The sequence below is a fragment of the Haliotis cracherodii genome, unplaced genomic scaffold (assembly GCF_022045235.1).
Source record: "Haliotis cracherodii isolate W230 unplaced genomic scaffold, xgHalCrac1.p SCAF_21, whole genome shotgun sequence".
NCBI classification, from domain to species: Eukaryota; Metazoa; Mollusca; class Gastropoda; order Lepetellida; family Haliotidae; genus Haliotis; species Haliotis cracherodii.
The window spans coordinates 15,152,410-15,173,318 of record NW_027266277.1 but is presented as its reverse complement, the minus strand read 5'-3'; the positions used below and the strand labels follow the sequence as shown (position 1 = coordinate 15,173,318).

The following is a 20,909-nucleotide window of genomic DNA, read 5'->3' as shown; positions in this document are numbered from 1 at the left end:
TGTTTCTGTCTTCAAATAAACATGTTCAGGTATGAGTTCTTCACTACATAAATATCGAATTAGAATGACACGACGATGATACACAATACCCTTTGTTTTGTATTTGAGTATACTCACGCACACTAGCAGCAAGATACAGTCACACACCATCAATATGTCCACTGATGGATTAGTGTCGGTAGCAAGACTTCACGATCTAGTTAATTTAATCACACTGCTGTGCTTATTAAGGAGATACTTTCTCTGGGACATTAGTTGTTTAATCAGATCGTGACGTCAGTAACTACAACAGATATGTTGTTTTCCGAGCAATTCTCCGCATGGCAGCACGTCATTCGCCTGTTAGACATTGAGTGTGTTGTGCACAGACAAAACTTGCGCGGTAGAAACGGTAGGTTGAAACACTTGTCTTTAACATGTTTTTTGGTATGCATATGTCGCAACTTAATGCAAATATGCAAAAATGTAAAAGCAAAATATGTTTTTGAAATATGTTCTCAGTTTGTATATCCTTACTAGAACTATGAATGTTTATCTTTTTCTGGGGTCACGGGTGGCCCAGTCGTCTAAGGCGCCGCGATTCGCTGCGCAGAGTTGCGTCCCTTGGGCACGCCAAAAACCTATGATTGTGGGTTCCAAATATGTTTCTAGGTTTGTCAGCACCATACCTGTGCTCGTGGGTTTCACCGAAGTGGTAAACGTCTGAGACCTGCATCACCTCGGACTTTCCTCCCACATTAAGCTGACACGCCATGATATAACAGGAATACTGTTAAAAGCGGCTTTAAACCCAACTCACTCCATCTGAAACTAATGTGTTCGAAACACAGAAGAGAACCAACTAAGATGAATAAGTGAGTATGGTTTTGCGCCGCTTTTAGAGCAATATTCCAGCAATATCACGGCGGGGGACACCAGAAATGGGCTTCACATATTGTACCCATGTGGGGAATAGAGCCCGGGTCTTCGGCGTGACGAGCGAACGCTTTAACCACCAGGCTACCCGACCGCCCCTGAGATGAATAAACTTTTAATAGTTAGTAACAACGTGTAATATCTTGAAATAACATGTATCACGTCATTCATCATTCGCGGGGCGTAAACAAACAAACAAACAAAGAAAGAAAGAAAAGTAAAATGGGCTTTCCAAAGTGACACAAGTGTATATTAGTAATCATCTTTGTCGTTGCAGACAGTCGAGATGTCGTGGTTGCTCAACAAGAAGAAGGGCCAGATTGAGCCGATACGACGTAGTCAGACGTCAATGCAGTCGACCACCGGGTCCATGACGCCATCACAGTTGGATCTAGCCATCAGGGACATGCTGCAGACCAACCCTCCTCGCTATGCATGGGAGAATTTCTGTCGAGGTGGGATATTAACAGAGTCTGAAACCTTGTCATTCTCTTCCATACAAGGCCATGGAAGTTACAAATATTGTTTATATTGTGTCGTCATTCTCTTCCCTACAAGGCCATGGAAGTTACAAATATTGTTTATATTGTGTCGTCATTCTCTTCCATACAAGGCCATGGAAGTTACAAATATTGTTTATATTGTGTCGTCATTCTCTTCCCTACAATGGCCATAAATGTTTAAAATATTGTTTATATCGTGTCGTCATTCTCTTCCCTACAATGGCCATAAATGTTTAAAATATTGTTTATATTGTGTCGCTATTCTTATCCGTACAACGGCCATAAGAGTTTAAAATATTGTTTATATTGTGTCGTCATTCTCTTCCCTACAATGGCCATGAAAGTTAAAAATATTGTTTATATTGTGTTGTCATTCTCATCCCTACAACGGCCATAAAAGTTAAAAATATTGTTTATATTGTGTCGTCATTCTCTTCCCTACAACGGCCATAAAAGTTTAAATTATTGTTTATATTGTGTCGTCATTCTCTTCCGTCCGACGGCCATAAAAGTTAAAAAATATTGTTTATATTGTGTCGTCATTCTCTTCCGCACAACGGCCATAAAAGTTTGAAATATTGTTTATATTATGTTGGTCATTAAAGTCTGTCGTGTGAAAACATTCGACCTTTTGGTTTTGACCAGTGGGCAAAAGCTATGTGGATATTGGTTTGATCAGATTTTGATAGACGAGTTATCTTTTCTTGATCCAGTTCGACAAAACCATTTTAGCTGAACGTCTGTCGGAAATATCTAATTTAATTAATCTTAGCTAAACAACTATCGTCACTATTAAATTAAAGGAATTACTATCTGCATAGCTCTAAGATCGCTTTATGGAGCTGCTCTTATCTAGATTATATATTGTGTTGAGGGAGCATAACTTGCCTCGTTCCAATCCGCTGTGCAGAGTTGCACCTCTTTAGATGGTGCGTGTTTGTACTTTCAAATCACATAATCGCCCTGATTATATTTCAAGGTTTGTCAGCACCATATCCGTGCTCGTGGGTTTTGCCAGAGTGGTAAAGGTCTCATGACTCATACAAATTTTGCCATGGTTTCTGAGGAGTTTGAATTAATTTTCTGCCAGCCCCCAAAAAGCTGGGAAATAGACATGTTTTAATAACTCCCCATTACCCAAAGCTTCTCGTTAGCGCCGATTAATGAGGGTGGACAGGTAACAATACATGACAACCCGAGGATCATAATCTGGGCATAGAGATTGGAACCAAAGATCATGTGATCCTGTCCTATCCAAAGGAAGTAACTTCTTCTGGATCTCCAATGCCCACCATCCCATACTCACTCACTCACTCACACCTACTGTGTAGAGAAGTAAGTATCCAAATATCTAACCCTTTCCTTCCAGGGAACCCGATCACTTCTTCTGGCAAGAGGAAGCAGCTCTTTAAGATGGTGTCCATCGTGATGATCCCCGTGGCTGTGTTGACGGGGCTGACAGGGAACACCTTCTTCGCCACTTTCACCAACTACGTCCAGTCGTCCAAGATCAGAGCAACTCTTTTGTACAGTGTCGAGTTGGGAGCAGTTATCCATTATCTGCAGGTTGTTGCAACATTACTCCGAAGCAAAGTTGTCCTGCAATGATATGAAGTGAAACCTCGTAAAACCTTGTGAAACCTCGTAAAATCTTGTGAAACCTCGTCAATCCGGGTGGAATCGTTTCAAATGTGTTCGTCTGAAGAAATATAAATAGATTCCAGATTTGTGAATAATTGGAACTATATTGTAAGGGAGGCGGGGATTTTAGATCAACTGGGTTCGTTTCAACGAGGTTTCACTTTATTGCCATTTGATCACGTGGTATACATACACATCCTATTAATTTATCACTCGTTGATCCAATTTGTGACATTAAATAAATTATGTCTTATAATAGCCACACATACAAATGATATTGGTGTGTGAATAGCCCGAATTGATGCAGGCCTCAGATGTAACTATACAAGCCCGGGTAGTGTTGACGATAGATTTCACTCTGTGTGAGTATGAACATTCAAAAAGTGGAGGCAAAGTATAGTCAATCAAGCTTCGTTGACTTACTTGTTTTTTTCTTCTTTGAGAGGCATTTAGTTTGAGTATTAAGTCAGGACAAGATATATGGATGAACACGTCATCACTTCCTTGGTAACGGTGTTAGAACCTACACTGTAACGTCATCACGTGCTTGATAACGATATTGGAACCTACACTGAAACGTCATCACTTGCTAGATAACGGTATTAAAACCTACACTGAAACGTCATCACTTGCCTGATAACGGTATTAGAACCTACACTGAAACATCATCACTTGCCTGATAACGGTATTAGAACCTACTGAAACGTCATCATTTGCTAGATAACGGTATTAGAACCTACACTGAAACATCATCACTTGCCTGATAACGGCATTAGCACCTACTGAAACGTCATCATTTGCTAGATAACGGTATTAGAACCTACACTGAAACATCATCACTTGCCTGATAACGGTATTAGAACCTACTGAAACGTCATCACTTGCTAGATAACGGTATTAGAACCTACACTGAAACGTCATCATTTGCTAGACAACGGTACTAGAACCTACACTGAAACGGCATCACTTGCCTGATAACGGCATTAGAACCTACACTGAAACGTCATCACTTGCTTGATTAGGGTGTTTAGAACCTACACAGAAACGTCGCTCCTAATTGTAATAAAGAAGTTGTTCATCCATATTTCTTTTCCTTACTTGTTGTTTGCTGTAAGTGTCTGCTTCATGGTGTTTTCGATGGTGTGCATGCAGGAGGAACGGGACATGAGTGCCCTGTACCTGAGCTCCATAGAGGAGAAGACAAAGACCTTGCTGTTACAACGGTACCCCGAGACTGACCGGTCCTTGGAGAAGCTGACCTTCTGGACCACAGGACCGACGCTCACCAGGACGGAGTTCCAGTCCAAGGACAAGTTTCTCTCCTACCTCAACAGGCACAGGTAGTTCATAAGTTCACTTATTTATCAAGTGTGTGAGTGAGATAAAATTTAACGTCACATCGGCAGTTTCACCCATTGATAATAAATACATTTAGACTATATAAAAAAGGTTTCGACAAAGGTTTTGGTTTGTTTTGGTTTTGCACTCAGCAATACTAAAGCTATATGATAGTCAGTTGGCCACCAAAGGAAAAGAGGCTTAGTTAAGATTTTCGTTCCCACCTTTTCCTGTATATCTAAAACTTGTTCTATTGCATGAAGGATGTATCTGCATACAATTTCCAATTGATAGTAAGCTGGCAAGTGTGCGCGTAAATTTTCAGGGGGTCAAAATTGAAATGTAGGGGAAATAGTATTTGTTTAAATTAGGTATAATATTTAAATTTAGTCATCAAACTATCCAAATTATGTTTTAAGTTAGAGGTAATATGTTAGATTATCTGTTAAACATTTTGTTTCATTTAGCTGGTATTCTGACTCATATCGAAAACATTGACAAAAAAAATCAAGATAATATAATTGAGAGCTAAATCAAAATCACTACAACAGTATGTTAAAATTTGCCTAAATCACTGTGCTATCCTATACAGAAAACAAAATGAAAATATTTTCAATAGCGGATGAGATATTGGAGAAAATGTTAACCCACACCACCAAAAATCAAATTTTACAAAAAGGCTGTAAACTTTGAAATCAAACAGCAGCTGGTTGACTGTTTCAGCTTTTGGTGTTTTCACATGGGTACATTGTATGAAGCCCCTTTCTAGTGTACCCCGCCGTGATATTGCTGGAATGTTACTAAGTGCGGCGTAAAAGCATACTCACTCACACACACACTCCTATCATCGATTTCTAACTATTCAATCCAGTAATTGATATCATGAGTATCGATCCACGCAATTAGGATCGATGACATTCTTCAACCAAGTCAGCGAGCCTGACCACCAGATCCCGTTAGTCGCCTCTTACGACAAGCATATTCGCCTTTTTTACGGCAATAATGGGTTGACCTATTCTACCCCGGATCTTCACGGGTCTGTCGACAAAGGACAGTACAATACCTAGACAACCACAAATTTTAGTTAAAACTAGTTTGAAAGTATGTAAAGGAATACTTCCTTTGCATGATATATCTGATCGAACATCTAAAGACAACGTATTAATCACTGTATGGGGTTAGCATTTATGTAACAGATTTGTAGAGTGCTACTTTAGCCGCAGCAGTCAATGTGTTACCAACAATGACAACACAACAAAAGACGATGTCGTATTGGCCAGAAGCAAGATAATTATGTAGTTCAATGAATTCAAGTAAAATTGGATGCTAACACGAATTATTTTATTTTGCCCGAAGACATGACAACGAGTCTGAAAAAATAATTAAATCCTTGTTTAGATTGATCATATATATTCTAGAGCAGTTAAATTGGTTTTTGATTCGGTTGCAAAGATATAAGCATTATCTGGTAATTTAGTTGAAAAAAGTTCTGGATCCAATGATACTTGAGCTGGCGTCACCATCCTTGGATCCATCAGTAAATATAGATTTGTAAATATAATATTCTCTTCTTATCTGATTATATTCTTGTTGATATTGTAGTTGATTTGTTTCAGATTTCTTAAGTTTAGATAAGGTAAGATCCACCTGTGGTTTTAGCAGTTGCCAAGGAGGAGGAGAAAGTAGACACAAGTAAGATAGTGCATTTAGGCGTTGTTTAAGAGAGAAGACTCATCGGCTTCAACGTACAGACTGTCAATGGGAAATTTCGGAAAGATCCAAGACAAAGTCTGAAACCTTATTGGTGGATAGAATCTAACAGTTTGAGGTTACTTTTGCAGGCACCACCATACATGTTAGGTGCCATAGTCGAGTTTTGAACTGATAAGTGATCTTTACAAGTGAAAGAGGGTCGACTGATCACTTCCTCACTTGGAATTAGAAACAATTGTTAATACATTTAATATGTTTCAAAAATGTAAGATGCTGATAAAAAAATCGATAAAAATGAATGCAATATAGTTTTAGATTTAGAAAACTTAAAGCCGTTCCGTTGCGACCATTCATATATTTTATTGAGACAAAGCTGCAACTGTAGCTTAATCATGTGCATAGCTTTTATATAAGCTGTTATATAATATATTAAAATCATCTTCAAATTATGACCCATGACCAGAGTGATTCAAAACCTGAGATACATTATTCATCTTTATGCTGAACAAAGTTACTGATAATATTTTACCTTGTAGGACACCCTGATCTTGATCGTAAAAATCAGACAGTCTTTAGACATGACCATTCGATTTCGTTGAGTAGGTGCCAGTTGCAGGATGCAGATAAGTGTTCGTGTCGCCATTACATAGGTCATTATTAGATATAAAATCCTCAAGTATCTACACTTTAGTGTGTGTGTTTGTACCATCCTAGAGAGGGTTATGGCCATTTAAATCACCCATGGCTTTGGGAGTTGATCACAGAGAACTTGAAAACCAGACTGCTGGAGAGATGAAGAAGGTGGACTATACAGAGAGCACACTGAAAATGCAACGTGCAAATTTAGCCGCACTGTAACCTCCTGTAGAGTAGTTTTAATAATAACAGGGCTATTCTGCCTCACAATGATTGACGATCATCCAGTAGCCTTATCGCCCAGTAGCCTTCACACATTGTACCCATGTCGGGAATCGAACCCGGGTCTGGCTGCCAGATTAGTTGACACAGACAGGGGTTTTGTCACATAGATTACTGTCTTCACATGTTCCAGCACATCGATGACACGCAGATGGATCATGGACTGACTTTGATCCATGACCTTACTTTTAGCAAGTGTAGCATGTCAAAGGATGAGGGACAAATGTATCCACCCTAAACTTGCAATAGGGGGCACGGGTGGCCCAGTCGTCTAAGGCGCCGCGATTCTCTGTGCAGAGTTGCGTCCCTTGGACACGCCAGAAACCTATGATTGTGGGTTCGATTACCGCTTCGCCCCGATTATGTTTCTAGGTTTGTCAGCACCATACCCGCGCTCGTGGGTTCCACCGAAGTGGTAAACGTCTGAGACCTGCATTACTTGGGGCTTTCTTCCTACATTAAGCTGACACGCCGCGATATAACTGGAATACTGTTAAAAGCGGCGTTAAACCCAAATCACTCACAATTGACTTGCAATAGCCAGCTTTAAGGGATTCTGGACCCATTGGACGACAAAATGTGTATAGATATGAGTTCTCATCCTTTTAGCTGTGACAGCAGTAACTCCTTGGAACTGTCACAATGTCAGCCTCAGTCAAGTCTAAAAGAAAAAGTCTAATATCTAGTAAAATGCATTTACTACTATTCAATGTCCTGTGGGGAGAAACCTCAACACTAACATTAGCTAGTGATTTGACTGATAGGAGAATTTGAGACTGTTTTGGTTTTCTGCATTGGATCAGTAGAGAACCAGATCGAAGTTTTTTTAACTTCCTTTACGTGCCAGCCAAACTGTCAATGCCATTTGTTTTGGCAAACGGATTCAGTTCGTGAGGACCACCATCTCGAACAGGCATAGCAAGAAATCGATGCAGAAGAATCCTCATCCTACGATGAGAACGAATCATCAGTTTCATATGAACGCTTTTTGAGTGGGGGTGCCATGGTAGTATCGATTATGATTCACCCTCCTAGCTACCCACCCACCAGAGAGTGTCTACATGGATGAGGCCTCAAGTCTGTGGATCTCCAAGGATCCAAGGAGGGTTTATTCAAGCAGTAACATCTTGGAAATATATGTCATACCAGATTGGCCAATGTAACGTCCATTTTGCTGGGGTAACATTTCTTCTAGCCAATAACTCGTAAACTCGTCAGTTTCATAACCCGCTTGATTCATACTGTTCTTGTACTGTCCGGTTTAACAAGGTTTTGCTGCAGATCAGTTGTAAGTGGTTTATCATGTGAACTATCAAAACAATTACGAGTATCATTGTTGATGTATTCTGTGTAGCAATACTCTTAGTTATGGTGTCTGTTAGCCGTATACGGTGTCAACAATATCGTCAATATTTTCATGCTTACCTAATACCTAATAAACGGCACCAAAACGAATTTATTATGCTGATTAGTTTACACTATCTGGTGTCAAAATGGAAAGTTGACACTTAGAACCGTTGACGTTAGGGGACAAAGGGAGACTACTCTTCAAACCTTAGAGGCCAAATCTTGTTGAATTTTTTAACTGTAATTTTAATTTATAAATTCACGATACAATGACAAAACACTGTCGAATAACGTATTTCTGTAAAATAATTTTCATGGGAAATATGTAAGGTGCGTGTTGGAAAATCCAAGATGGCCGTTACTGACGGTATATGGTCTCATATTAGGTCAGTAACAACCATCTTGGAATTTTACTGACGGTATACGGGCTGATATGGGATTAGCTCACATGGGGTGTTTGCCCGTCCCGCCAAAGCCCAGGGTTCGATTTCCCACATGGGTACAATGTGTGAAAGACATATCTGGTGTCCCATGCCGTGAAATGTATGGAATATTTTACAAAGCGGTATAAAACCTCACTCACTCACTTCCTTCCTCCCTTACTCGCTCACTCACTCCCACACTCACTAACCCATTATACCCGTGAAGCTTCCGGGGTTGAATAGGTCTTCAGCAACCCATGCTTACCGTAAAAGGTGACTATGCTTGTCGTAAAAGGCGACTAACGGGATCGGGTGGTCAGGCTCGCTGACTTGGTTGATGCACGTCATCGATCCCAGTTGCGTGGATCGATGCTCATGATATCGATCCCTTGATTGTCTGGTCCCGACTCGATTATTTACAGACCGCCGTCATATAGCTTGAATATTGCTGAGTGCGGCGTTAAACAACAAACCAACCACTAACCCATTACGTGTCCCTTTGCAGATACGAGCTGGACACTTTGAACCAGACCGTTACGATGGAGTTACAGATGTACACGACTCTGATCCGGGTTTTCATCACCTGGCTGTACGATGCCGTGACAGAGGACCAGTCAGGCTCCATATGGCGCAGTCTGGTAGCATACCAGGAAATCATCATTGCCAAAGAGTACATGGGTCTTGAGCGAGCTTTGGGAACCATCTTCTATGCCTCGGGGAAGTTTCCGTCACGTGACGTGTACCTGTGGTTTTCCGAGAGCCAGGACGTGACAAATGCTACCTTCCTGTCTGCTAGGCGGTATTCGGATCTGGTGCATGCGTTGTACGAACGAAATATAAACGTAAGTATTAATCGGTGGGAACAACATCTTACCCGTCTCTTGTAATATCGAGACAGTGATATTTACTGCTGAACAAACTTAAGTGAGTGAGTGAGTTGGGTTTAACGCCGCTTTTAACAGTATTCCAGTTATATCGCGGCGTGTCAGCTTAATGTGGGAGGAAAGCCCGAAGTGATGCAGGTCTCAGACGTTTACCACTTCGGTGAAACCCACGAGCACGGGTATGGTGCTGACAAACCTAGAAACATAATCGGGGCGAACCGGGATTCGAACCCACAATCATAGGTTTCTGGCGTGGCCAAGGGACGCAACTCTGCGGCGCCTTAGACGACTGGGCTACCCGTGCCCCCCGAAACGGCGTAGAACCTCACTCACTCACTCTCGCATTTCTCTTTCAAGGGTAACCGAATGTTGCTGGGTGTGCTGGGACGAATGAGAGCGGAGATCAGACGAAATGACCTGGCTGGTCGCGGGTCAGTCAAGATGGCGCAGCTGTGGTTCGGCAACATGACTCGCTACATGGACCTGCTGTTGGAGACCCAGAAGGAGCTCGCTGACGAGATCACACAGATGCTGGACGAAAGACAGGCCACGAACTTACAGAAGATGGTGGCGATCTCCATCGTGTTTGTCTGCGTCTTCATACTGTGTCCTGTCATAATATACGCAGTGTACTCTTTGACCAATGAGATACAAAAGTATTCTATAACACTGGCGGAGAGGTAAGTTCCCATGTGTTTGTTTGCTTGTTTGTTTGTTTGTTTGTTGTTTAACGCAGCACTCAGCAATATTCCAGCTATAAGAAGGCCGTCTTTAAAATAATCGAGTATGGTCCAGACAATCCAGCAGTGATTGACATCATGAGCATCGATCCACGCGATTGGATCGATGACTTCTAGTTCTTACTCAATATTAAAAGCATACTAGTAGTTTGTTAACAGAAACTCAATGTGAACAAAGACGACTATGCTTGTCGTAAGAGGCGTCTAACGGGATCGGGTGGTCAGGCTCGGTGATTTGGCTGATGCATGTCGGCGTGTCCAAATTGCTTGGATCGATGTTCATGATGTCAATCTCTGGATTGTCTGGTCCAGATTCTTACGACAGTATAGTCGCCTTTTACGGCAGGCATGGGTTGCTGAAGATCAATTCTACCCCATCTTCACGGGTCGCAACTAAGATGTGTATCATGGAACATTGAGGTTGTATTATTACTATTTAGGAACTGAAAAATGGAAATGAGAAACTGCTTCATGGGTTGGGTAAGTTGAGTAATTTAAGTTGATTAATTCATTATTTCGTCGACGAATTGCTCATTCCACGCAAGAATTTACAGCATTGGTAGCGCACTCTCTAATTATATAATGAACTATTTTGGGAATAATGTAAAATTAGACATCGTACCATTGCACCTAAAAATGACAGTAAAATGAAATGATGGTAGAATGTATTAGAAAGCGTACGATTTAGTGATGAGTGGATTACGCCGCTTTGAACAATATTGCGTTCCAAAACTACACCTTACGCCCAATTTGTATTAGATTAATTTCGAAACCTTTAATATGTAATCTGTGCAGAGTTGCGTCCCTTGGGCACGCCAGAAACCTATGATTGTGGGTTCGAATCCCGGTTCGCCCCAATTATGTTTCTAGGTTTGCCGTGCTCGTGGGTTTCACCGAAGTGGTAGACGTCTGAGACCTGCATCACTTCGGGCTTTCCTCCCACATTAGGCTTACACGTCGTGATATGACTGGAATACTGTTAAAAGCGGCGTTAAACCCAACTCACTCATTACCATTAAAATTACGGTCGGTAGAGTCAGAGAAACATGAAAAGAATTGTTTTTGTCACTTGACTATGCAAGCGCAGCACTAGTGTTGTTTGTAATCGTCGGGTCCTGACGCATACACCGGTATATATGGAGCCGGATAAAGTGCCTCCATCTGACGGACTTCGCGGTGTAGTGGATAGAGCATCTGGAAGATCGAAAAGATTATCCTGTTTCCTTGGGCTCGGGATTAAGGGGCTAAAACAAGGACTGTTGGGCTCGGAGTCAGTATAATGTGTCTGAGTGGGGTATCCATGTTAAACTGCGACATGGTATCTTACCGGACTGGCACTATATAACCGCCCAGGAGTGTGAGTGAGTTTGGTTTTACGCCGCTTTTAGCAATATTCCAGCAATATCACAGCGGGAGACACCAGAAATGGGCTTCACACATTGTACCCATGTCGGGAATCGAACCCGGGTCTTCGGCGTGACGAGCGAACGCTTTAACCAATAGGCTACCCGACCGCCCCTTAACCGTCCAGGAACAGTAACAACAAGTTCAAACGCGCGTAAAACCAACATATTAAGACACACTTGAAATGTGACACATACTCATTAGTATGGAAACGCTAACAGGAACATTTTCGCGTAGGTGCCCTTATAAATAAAAGCGACAAAACCCTTTCCCAAATCATAAGAAAAGCAGATCTAGAGTCGATTGCACGATTCAGACTACACTATTATGAGCAAATGTTCAAATAGAGATTATACCAGGTGTTCGCGAGAAGGCGTGCGCACCTGCTCACCTGTGGCACCTGTGGCACAGTCACAGACACAAACAACAGCAATTCAATTGTTAACCTGAGGTGAGGTCAGGTGAGGTGAGGTGAAATGGGGTTTAACGTCGCGTCCAAGATTATTGCACTTATATAGCGACGTGCATGCACTTGTGTGTGTGTGGCTGCTTGTACTAGTCCGGACTGATGCCGATTTATAGTGCTAGCACACTGAGATACCATGCTTTTACTATTCCGGACTTATGTAGATTTTATAGTGCTGAGAAACCATGCCGCAGTTTAACATGCATACCCCACTTAGACACACTATACTGACTTCGAGCCGACCAGTCCTTGTTTTAGCCCCTTAATGCCGAGCGCCAGACAGGGTAACAACAAGTACCTCCGTGGTCTAATGGTAGAGCGTCCGCCCGGAGAGCGAAAGGTCCGGGGTTCGATCCCCAGCCGCGGTATACCAAAAGACGTTAAAAGATGGTACTTGTTGTTACCCTGTCTGGCGCTCGGCATTAAGGGGCTAAAACAAGGACCGGTTGGCTCGGAGTCAGTATAGTGTGTCTGAGTGGGGTATTCATGTTAAATGCGGCATGGTATCTCAGTGAGCTAGCACTATAAATCGGCATCAGTCCGGACTAGTACAAGCAGCCACACACACATACACGTGCATGCACGTCGCTATATAAGTGCAATAATCTTGGACGCGACGTTAAACCATATTTCACCTCACCACCTAATTTTACAAAGGTTATCCAAAACATAACAAACTTAATCAAATCGATATGGCGACAATATTCCTTTCTAGGACCCCATACATAAGCCCCCCTATCACTTTCATTCCAGGACGAAAGCTCTGAATAAAGAGAAACGAAGGACGGACACGTTGCTGTATCAGATGTTACCGAAGTCGGTGGCTGACATCCTCAAAAGTGACGAGGAGTTTCATGCCGAAAACTACAGCGAGGCCACCATCTTCTTCTCCGACATCCAGGGCTTCACTCAGATCTCGGCTCGCAGCTCCCCCGTACAGGTGGTGCAGATGCTCAACAGCCTCTACTCCTGCTTCGACGACAGGATCGCCCAGTACGAGGTCTACAAGGTGGAGACAATCGGGGATGCCTACATGGTGGTGTCAGGTATGTGTTTTTCTTTGTTTTTTGTTTAACGCCACACTCAGCAATATTCCAGCTATATGACGGCGGTCTGTAAATAATCGAGTCTGGACCAGCCAATCTAGTGGTTGACATCATGAGCATCGACCAACCCCATTTGGATATGATGACATGCATCAACCAAGTCAGCGAGTCTGGCCACCCGACCTCGTTAGTTGCAACCTACATGTACACCAAGCATAGTCGCTTTTTCGGCAAGCATGGGTCGCTGAAGACCTATACTACCCCGGATCTTCACAGGTCCAGGTATGTGAGATGCTTGTTTACCCTGTGGCAGGTGTTTGTTGCCAACGTGGTGCTCTCAGGTGTGTGAGATGGTCACATGATGTTACATGTGGTGGTAATATGGTGGTGTCAGGTGTGTTGTGTGTTTACATGAAGGTATGAGTCACGTGTGGTGATTATATGTTGGTGCCATGTATGTTGTACGCTTACATGAAGTTATGAGGCACGTGTGATGGTTATATATTAGTGTCAGGTTTGTGATGTGCTTGCATGAAGTTATGAGGCACATGTGCGTGTTATATTTAGGTGTCAGGTTTGTTGTATGCTAACATGAAGGTATGAGTCACGTGTGATGGTTATATGGTGGTGTCAGGTATGTTGTATGCTTAAATGAAGGTATGAGGCACGTGTGAAGGTTATATGTTGGTGCCAGGCATGTTGTGTGCTTACATGAAGGTATGAGTCTCGTGTAATGGTTATAGGGTGGTGCCATGTATGTTGTACGCTTACATGATGGTATGAGTCACGTGTGATGGTTATATGGTGGTGTCAGGTGTATGATATGCTTACATGAATTTATGAGGCACGTGTGATGGTTATATGGTGGTGTCAGGTGTGTTGTATGCTTACATGAAGGTATGAGGCACACGTGGTGGTTATGTGTTGGTGTCAGGTAAGCTGTATGCTTCCGTGAAGGTATGAGTCACGTGTGATGGTTATATGTCGGTGTCAGGTATGTTGTGTGCTTACATGAAGGTATGAGTCACGTGTGATGGTTATATGTCGGTGTCAGGTATCTTGTGTGCTTACATGAAGGTATGAGGCACGTGTGATGGTTATATGTTGGTGTCAGATAAGCTGTATGCTTACATGAAGGTATGAGGCACGTGTGATGGTTATATGTTGGTGTCAGGTATGCTGTATGCTTACATGAAGGTATGAGTCACGTGTGATGGTTATATGTTGGTGTCAGGTATGCTGTATGCTTACATGAAGGTATGAGACACACGTGGTGGTTATATGTTGGTGTCAGGTAAGCTGTATGCTTCCATGAAGGTATGAGTCACGTGTGATGGTTATATGTTAGTGTCAGGTTTGTGATATGCTTGCATGAAGGTATGAGTCACGTGTGGTGGTTATATGTTGGTATCAGGCATGTTGTGTGCTTACATGAAGGTATGAGTCACGTGTGATGATTATATGTTAGTGTCAGGTTTATGATATGCTTACATGAAGGTATGGGGCACGTGTGGTGGTTATATGTTGGTATCAGGCATGTTGTGTGCTTACATGAAGGTATGAATCACGTGTGATGATTATATGTTAGTGTCAGGTTTATGATATGCTTGCATGAAGGTATGAGGCACGTGTGATGATTAAATGTTAGTGTCAGGTTTATGATATGCTAACATGAAGGTATGAGGCACGTGTGATCGTTGTGTGGTGGTGTCAGGTTGGTGATATGCTAACAAGAAGGTATGAGGCACGTGTGATGGTTATATGTTGGTTTCAGGTATGTGATATGCTAACATGAAGGTATGAGGCACGTGTGATGGTTACATGGTGGTGTCAGGATTGTGATATGCTTGCAAAAAAAAGGGTCGTGTTTTCGGCACGTGTAATGGTTATATGTTGGTAACAGGTATGTTGTATGCTTACATGAAGGTATATAGGCAGATGTGTTATTACATGGTGGTGTTAGGTTTGTGATACGCTTGCATAAAAATGTCATGTTTTAGTCATGTGATGGTAAAACACAATGCCACATTTATGAGGGATAACAAGTAAAGGAGGTATTTCCAGGAATACCCAGGAGAAACGGACAGCGTCACGCGGCTGAGATCTGCACGATGGCCCTGGACTTGCTGCACCACATCAGTCGACTGGAGATTCCACATCTTCCAGGCACGAAATTTAAACTACGGATCGGTTGCCATTCAGGTCGGTGTAAATGTCGCCATGTTTGTTTCTTATTTTTTTATTTTTGAACAATCACTGCACACACTCTGCCCGTCTGTCGTGTACTTCAATCTATTTAACATGTACCTCCACCCCCATAGTTTGTATCTCCATCTCCTAAAACCAGCCTAGCCCAGGGGTTAAAGCGTTCGCTCGTCACGCCGTAGACCCGTGTTCGATTTTCCACATATCTTCGGTAGATAGATATGAATGTTTAGAAAGAATTCACCTACTGGCATGTAAAAAAATTCTTCGCGTTGGAATAGCAACACCAAATAATATATATGGAGAATGTGGAAGATACCCACTTAACATTAATTCGCAAATAAAGTGTTTAAAATATTGGTTTAATATCATCCGTATGCCAGAACATCGGCTTCCGAAAAAAGCTTACAACATGCTCTTTCATTTAGATAGTATCGGTAAGGTTACATGGGTATCGCATATTAGGACACTATTATTCTCACATGTGTATGGGTATATATGGCTTAACCAATCTGTTGGTGATCAACATTTATTTCTAAATGATTTTCGTAAAATAGCAATAAATATGTTCTATCAAGGGTGGCAATGCAACTTGGAAAACAGTTCACGTTATGATTTGTACAGAACATTTAAGGCTTTACTAGAGCCAGAAAATATCTATCAGTTTTAACAAATAGTCACCTAAGAAATGTATATATTAAATACAGACTTGGCTTGTCAAAACTTATGATTAATTATGGACGGAATATATCACTTGAAAGAATACAAAGAATGTGTCCATTCTGTAACTCTGCTATAGAAGACGAAATACATTTTACCTTTGAATGTCCTTATTATGCAGAATTACGTACTAAATATATACCAGAATGTTTCTTATCTAAGACGAGTAGAATAGCGTTTGTTTCTATTTTGTCATCGAATAATGCCAATGTTATTTTTAAACCGTCTTTATTTGTAAAACATGGGATGGAACTACGAAATAACATGTTGAGTGGAAATTCAGAATTATAATTACCTTACCCTAGAAAGTCCTCATGATTATCACCGATTGTTAAATGAATGTTATATTTTTATAATTTTTGTTGTATCTCCCAATCTTTAAATTCTCACCCACTGTATTTATCTGAACTTGTATATGGGCCGATGGCCTTTGATACAATAAACGTCTTTGACTTGATTTCCCACATGGGTATAATGTGTGAATCCCATTTCTGGTGTACCCCTCGTAAAATTGCTGGAATATTGCTAAAAACGGCGTTAAATTATATTCACCCACTCATTCCGAAACATTTAGTTCCATTCCTGTAATATATATGTAGCTCCAACCCTTTGACATGACAAGTCATCGGATACCCATATACAGTAAACTACGGTTATAACGAACACGCTTATAACGAACTGACGGATATAACGAACTTACTTTTTAGTCCCAACTATTTGCAGTAGTTATGCTGTATATATGCTTATAACGAACTACGGTTATTACGAACTAAAATAAGTTGTTCCTATGAGTCCGTTATAACCGTAGTTTACTGTACATAACGTTAAGTGGGAATATACTTGAACTGTGTGTATTCCCCAGGTTCGGTGGTAGCTGGCGTCGTGGGAACTAAGATGCCGCGGTACTGTCTGTTTGGTGAAACCGTCAGCGTTGCCGCCAAAATGGAAGCTCTAGGGAAGCGTAAGTTCAACATTATCTCTTCATCCCTATCGAAGTGAGTGATGTAAGATTCTGAATTATGTTTAAGGTATAAATAAAAGCGACATCACCCTTTCCATACTCATAAGACATCTCTGCTCTAAGCAGACGATTTGTATGATTCTGATTCTGATGAAATAGCGATGACACCAGGTGTTCGCGAAAAAGTGAGCGTATCCTGCTCCGCCGGTGGCGCCCGTCACAAACACATGCAATGGCAAGGCAAATTGTAGATTTACAAATGCTGCTATGTGGTGGAAACTATGTTCATGTTGATTCTATGTCACGGGGTGTTAGCTATTGGTTTAAGCTTCTGGAGAGACACCTCCATGTTATATTATGTTGAATAGTCTAGGCCTTGGTGATAAAAAACATTGGTGCACTTTGTTTAAAATATTGAGTTAATGATCATTTGTGGATTTGGTTTTGTGTGGGATGGTGACAAAGTAATGTTTTAAATGAATTTAATATCAGGGACGGCCATAAACAATCAATATGTTCAGATATTCAAATAGTGTCCATCTTTAGATGAAAATTCAGTTATAAAACAGACCTTATTGAACCATATTTGATAAATGTGAATTTATCTAAAGATAATGGCCTTATTAAGGATTGGTGCATTACCCTTGTATAAAGTACTGGTAGATATGATGGAGTTCACACGCAATATCAACTTTCAACTTTAAGTTCGATTGAAGATGAATTTCACCTACAATTTGAAGGCCCAGTCTATTATGACTTCATAAAATATTTCAAACTTGTCCTCTGATTATTGATAAATATTTTTTATTAGTACACCGCTTTGCAAAATTGTGTCTGTCACAACAAATTGTTCAAACTATGTAAGAGATGTTTATATATTACATGTATTATTGCCGCTCTGCTTCATCATGTTTCGACGGCCTCCGTGGTCTAGTGGTAGAGCTGCCGCCCGGAGAGCGGAAGGTCCGGGGATCGATTCCCGGCCGCGTCATATCAAAAGACGTTAAAAGATGGTTCTTCTTATGACCCTGTCTGGAGCTCGGCTTTAAGGGGCTAAAACAAGTCCTGGTCGGCTCGGAGTCGGTATACTGTGTCTGGGTGGGGTATTCATGTTAAACTGCGGCATGGTATCTCAGTGAGCTAGCACTATAAATCGGCATCAGTCCGCACACACACGTACATGCACGTCGCTATGTAAGTGCAATAATCTTGGACGCGACGTTAAACCCCATTTCACCTCACCTCATCATGTTTCAAACTTCATTATACTTTATTCGTGGGCCCTTGTAATTACACAAAATAATATGATTGATTGAGTACACCGCTTTTAGCAATATTCCAGCACTATCACGGCGAGGGACACCACACATGGGATTATACATATTGTATAAATATATCTAAGCGTTCCCGACCGCCCCTGGACTCAAAATGAGCTAAATAGGTAGTTATATCAGTAAGGTACGATGGCCAAGTTGGCTATTCTCTTTGCAGATTTAGCTCACTTTATCGTCAAAATATACTGGTCATGGGTTCGAATCCAAGATTAGTCTTGATTTCAGAGTCTTGGCTTGTCATCGCCACACTCGTGATTGTAATTTTCCCAACATAGTTTCAATCGACCTGACAGTACTCGTAGCCTAAATACAGTAAACTACGGTTATAACGAACACGCTTATAACGAACTGACGGATATAACGAACTTACTTTTTTGGTCCCGACTATTTGCTGTAGTTATGCTGTATATATGCTTATAACGAACTACGGTTATAACGAACTAAAATTAGTAGTCCCTTTGAGTTCGTTATAACCGTACTTTACTGTACCAGACTATCTAGTAGCCAAGTGCTTATAGTGTTCGCCCTCACGGATAAAATTTGTGAAGCCAATTTATTGTGTCCCCAGCCGTGATATTGCTAGAATATTTCGAAAAGTGGCGTAAAACAATACTCACTCACTACTCTAACAGTCCTTAACCATATTAGTTTCCCTTTCGCCCAACCCTTTTTTGTTATGCGATAGCAGTAGATAAAACGGCCGTCAATCTAAGCGAACTATATGCGGCGGCAGTACATGGTTTACAATGAACTGCAAAATCACTACTCTTCCCTAGGTGTTAGGTAGACAGCGGAACAAGCCGAGTTTACCCAAGTTTACCCGAGTTTTGTTAATGGAGTATTGGGTGTTTCAGCCGGTCGGATCCATCTGAGTCAAACTTCTCAAGATGCCCTGTTGGCATTTGGAGACTTCTATGTCGAAGAACGAGAAGACATGCTTGCTAAGGTTTGAAAACAACAGACACAACTCGAATACTCTCACCTCAACACATCGTCCCAGATGACTCACATAATGTTTACGAAAATTCGTTGTTGTCCTCGCTTTAAGTTTGTGTTCGTCGCTCAAGGACGTCATCACACTACATCAAACTACTAAAGCTTTTGTTAAATATAGTATTACTTCTAATGTAAAGGAACCCTTTACTCTCGTTTTTGCTTGATGTTTGTTTGTTTGTTGTTTAACGCCGCACTCAGCAATATCCCAGCTATCTATATGACGGCGGTCTGTAAATAATCGAGTCTGGGCCAGACAATCCAGTGATTGACATCATGAAAATCGATCCTCGCAATTGGATCAACCAAGTCAGTGTGTCTGACCACCCTATCCCGTCAGACACCTCTTATGACAAGCATAAGTTGGAAGAACTTTTACTGTTTTTTGGCTTGAAGTAAAGTCGATGGAGAACTTCAGTTTTACTATAGAATGTGTACGTTCCTTGCAGAGGTATACGTGTGTGTAGCGGGTATGATAAGGCGTCACAATAAGCTGTACATAGTCCCTTACGGGAACGCTGCTCGTGCACATGTATTGTGTCAGCACATCAGTACCATACCAGCACCATGCCAGCACCAGTGGGCTTCAACATGATGTCTATGGCCTCACTTACTCACTCACTTGTCGTAAGAGGCGACTAACGGGATCGGGTGGTCAGAATCGCTGACTTTGTTGATGCATGTCCCAATTGCGTAGATCGATGCTCATAATGTCAATCACTAGATTGTCTGGTCCAGACTCGATTATTTACAGACCGCCGTCATATAGCTGAAATATTGCTGAGTGCGGCGTTAAACTCACTCACTCACTCACTCACTCACTCACTCACTAACTCTGTTGTCAGGAGGACCGAGAGCTCCAGATGTTCCTCAAGGGAGATGTACACACCTACTGGCTGACTGGGAAGTCTGGGATGACTCCCGCTAGTCCAAGTTCCAGATCCGGACAAAAATACTCCTCGGCGGAATCCACGGACAGTCAGGAAAAACTGCACCAGGATGGTTAGTATAGAGTAAATGAGAGACTGAGTTTGGTTTAACGCCGCTTTTAACAGTGTTCCAGTTATATCACGGCGTGTCAGCTTAATGTGGGAGGAGCGCCCAAAGTGATGCAGGTCTCAGACGTTAGCCACTTCGGTGAAACCCACGTGCACGGGTATGGTGCTGACAAACCTAGAAACATAATCGGGGCGAACCGGGATTCGAACCCACCATCATAGGTTTCTGACGTGCATTGCAGTGTTAATTTAGTCATGAAAGATTATATGAATCTGTCACTTAGAAACATCAATTACTTTTTTTCTCGTGTTTCAAAATATGCTATAGTTGATAAAAGTGGAAACATTCCGAGGCTTGCCG

General features: G+C 41.7%; 1 protein-coding gene across 1 annotated transcript; it reads left to right on the top strand.

Moving 5' to 3' along the window:
* Positions 1-1,201: 1,201 nt before the first annotated feature.
* Positions 1,202-20,557, top strand: LOC139471008 (uncharacterized). The gene is made up of 10 exons (XM_071253312.1): positions 1,202-1,370; positions 2,788-2,984; positions 4,212-4,399; positions 9,303-9,639; positions 10,039-10,361; positions 13,045-13,337; positions 15,402-15,539; positions 17,125-17,223; positions 19,412-19,503; positions 20,396-20,557. Exons 1-10 carry the CDS (start codon positions 1,202-1,204, stop codon positions 20,555-20,557), a joined length of 1,998 nt encoding a protein of 665 aa, XP_071109413.1.
* The last annotated feature ends 352 nt before the right edge of the window (positions 20,558-20,909 follow it).

Coding starts and splice junctions, on each gene's coding strand:
- LOC139471008 (XM_071253312.1), top strand. CDS start 1,202: ATGTCGTGGTTGCTCAACAAGAAGAAGGGCCAGATTGAGCCGATACGA. Junction 9,640..10,038: donor TGTACGAACGAAATATAAAC/GTAAGTATTAAT, acceptor TTCTCTTTCAAG/GGTAACCGAATGTTGCTGGG. Junction 15,540..17,124: donor ACGGATCGGTTGCCATTCAG/GTCGGTGTAAAT, acceptor TGTATTCCCCAG/GTTCGGTGGTAGCTGGCGTC.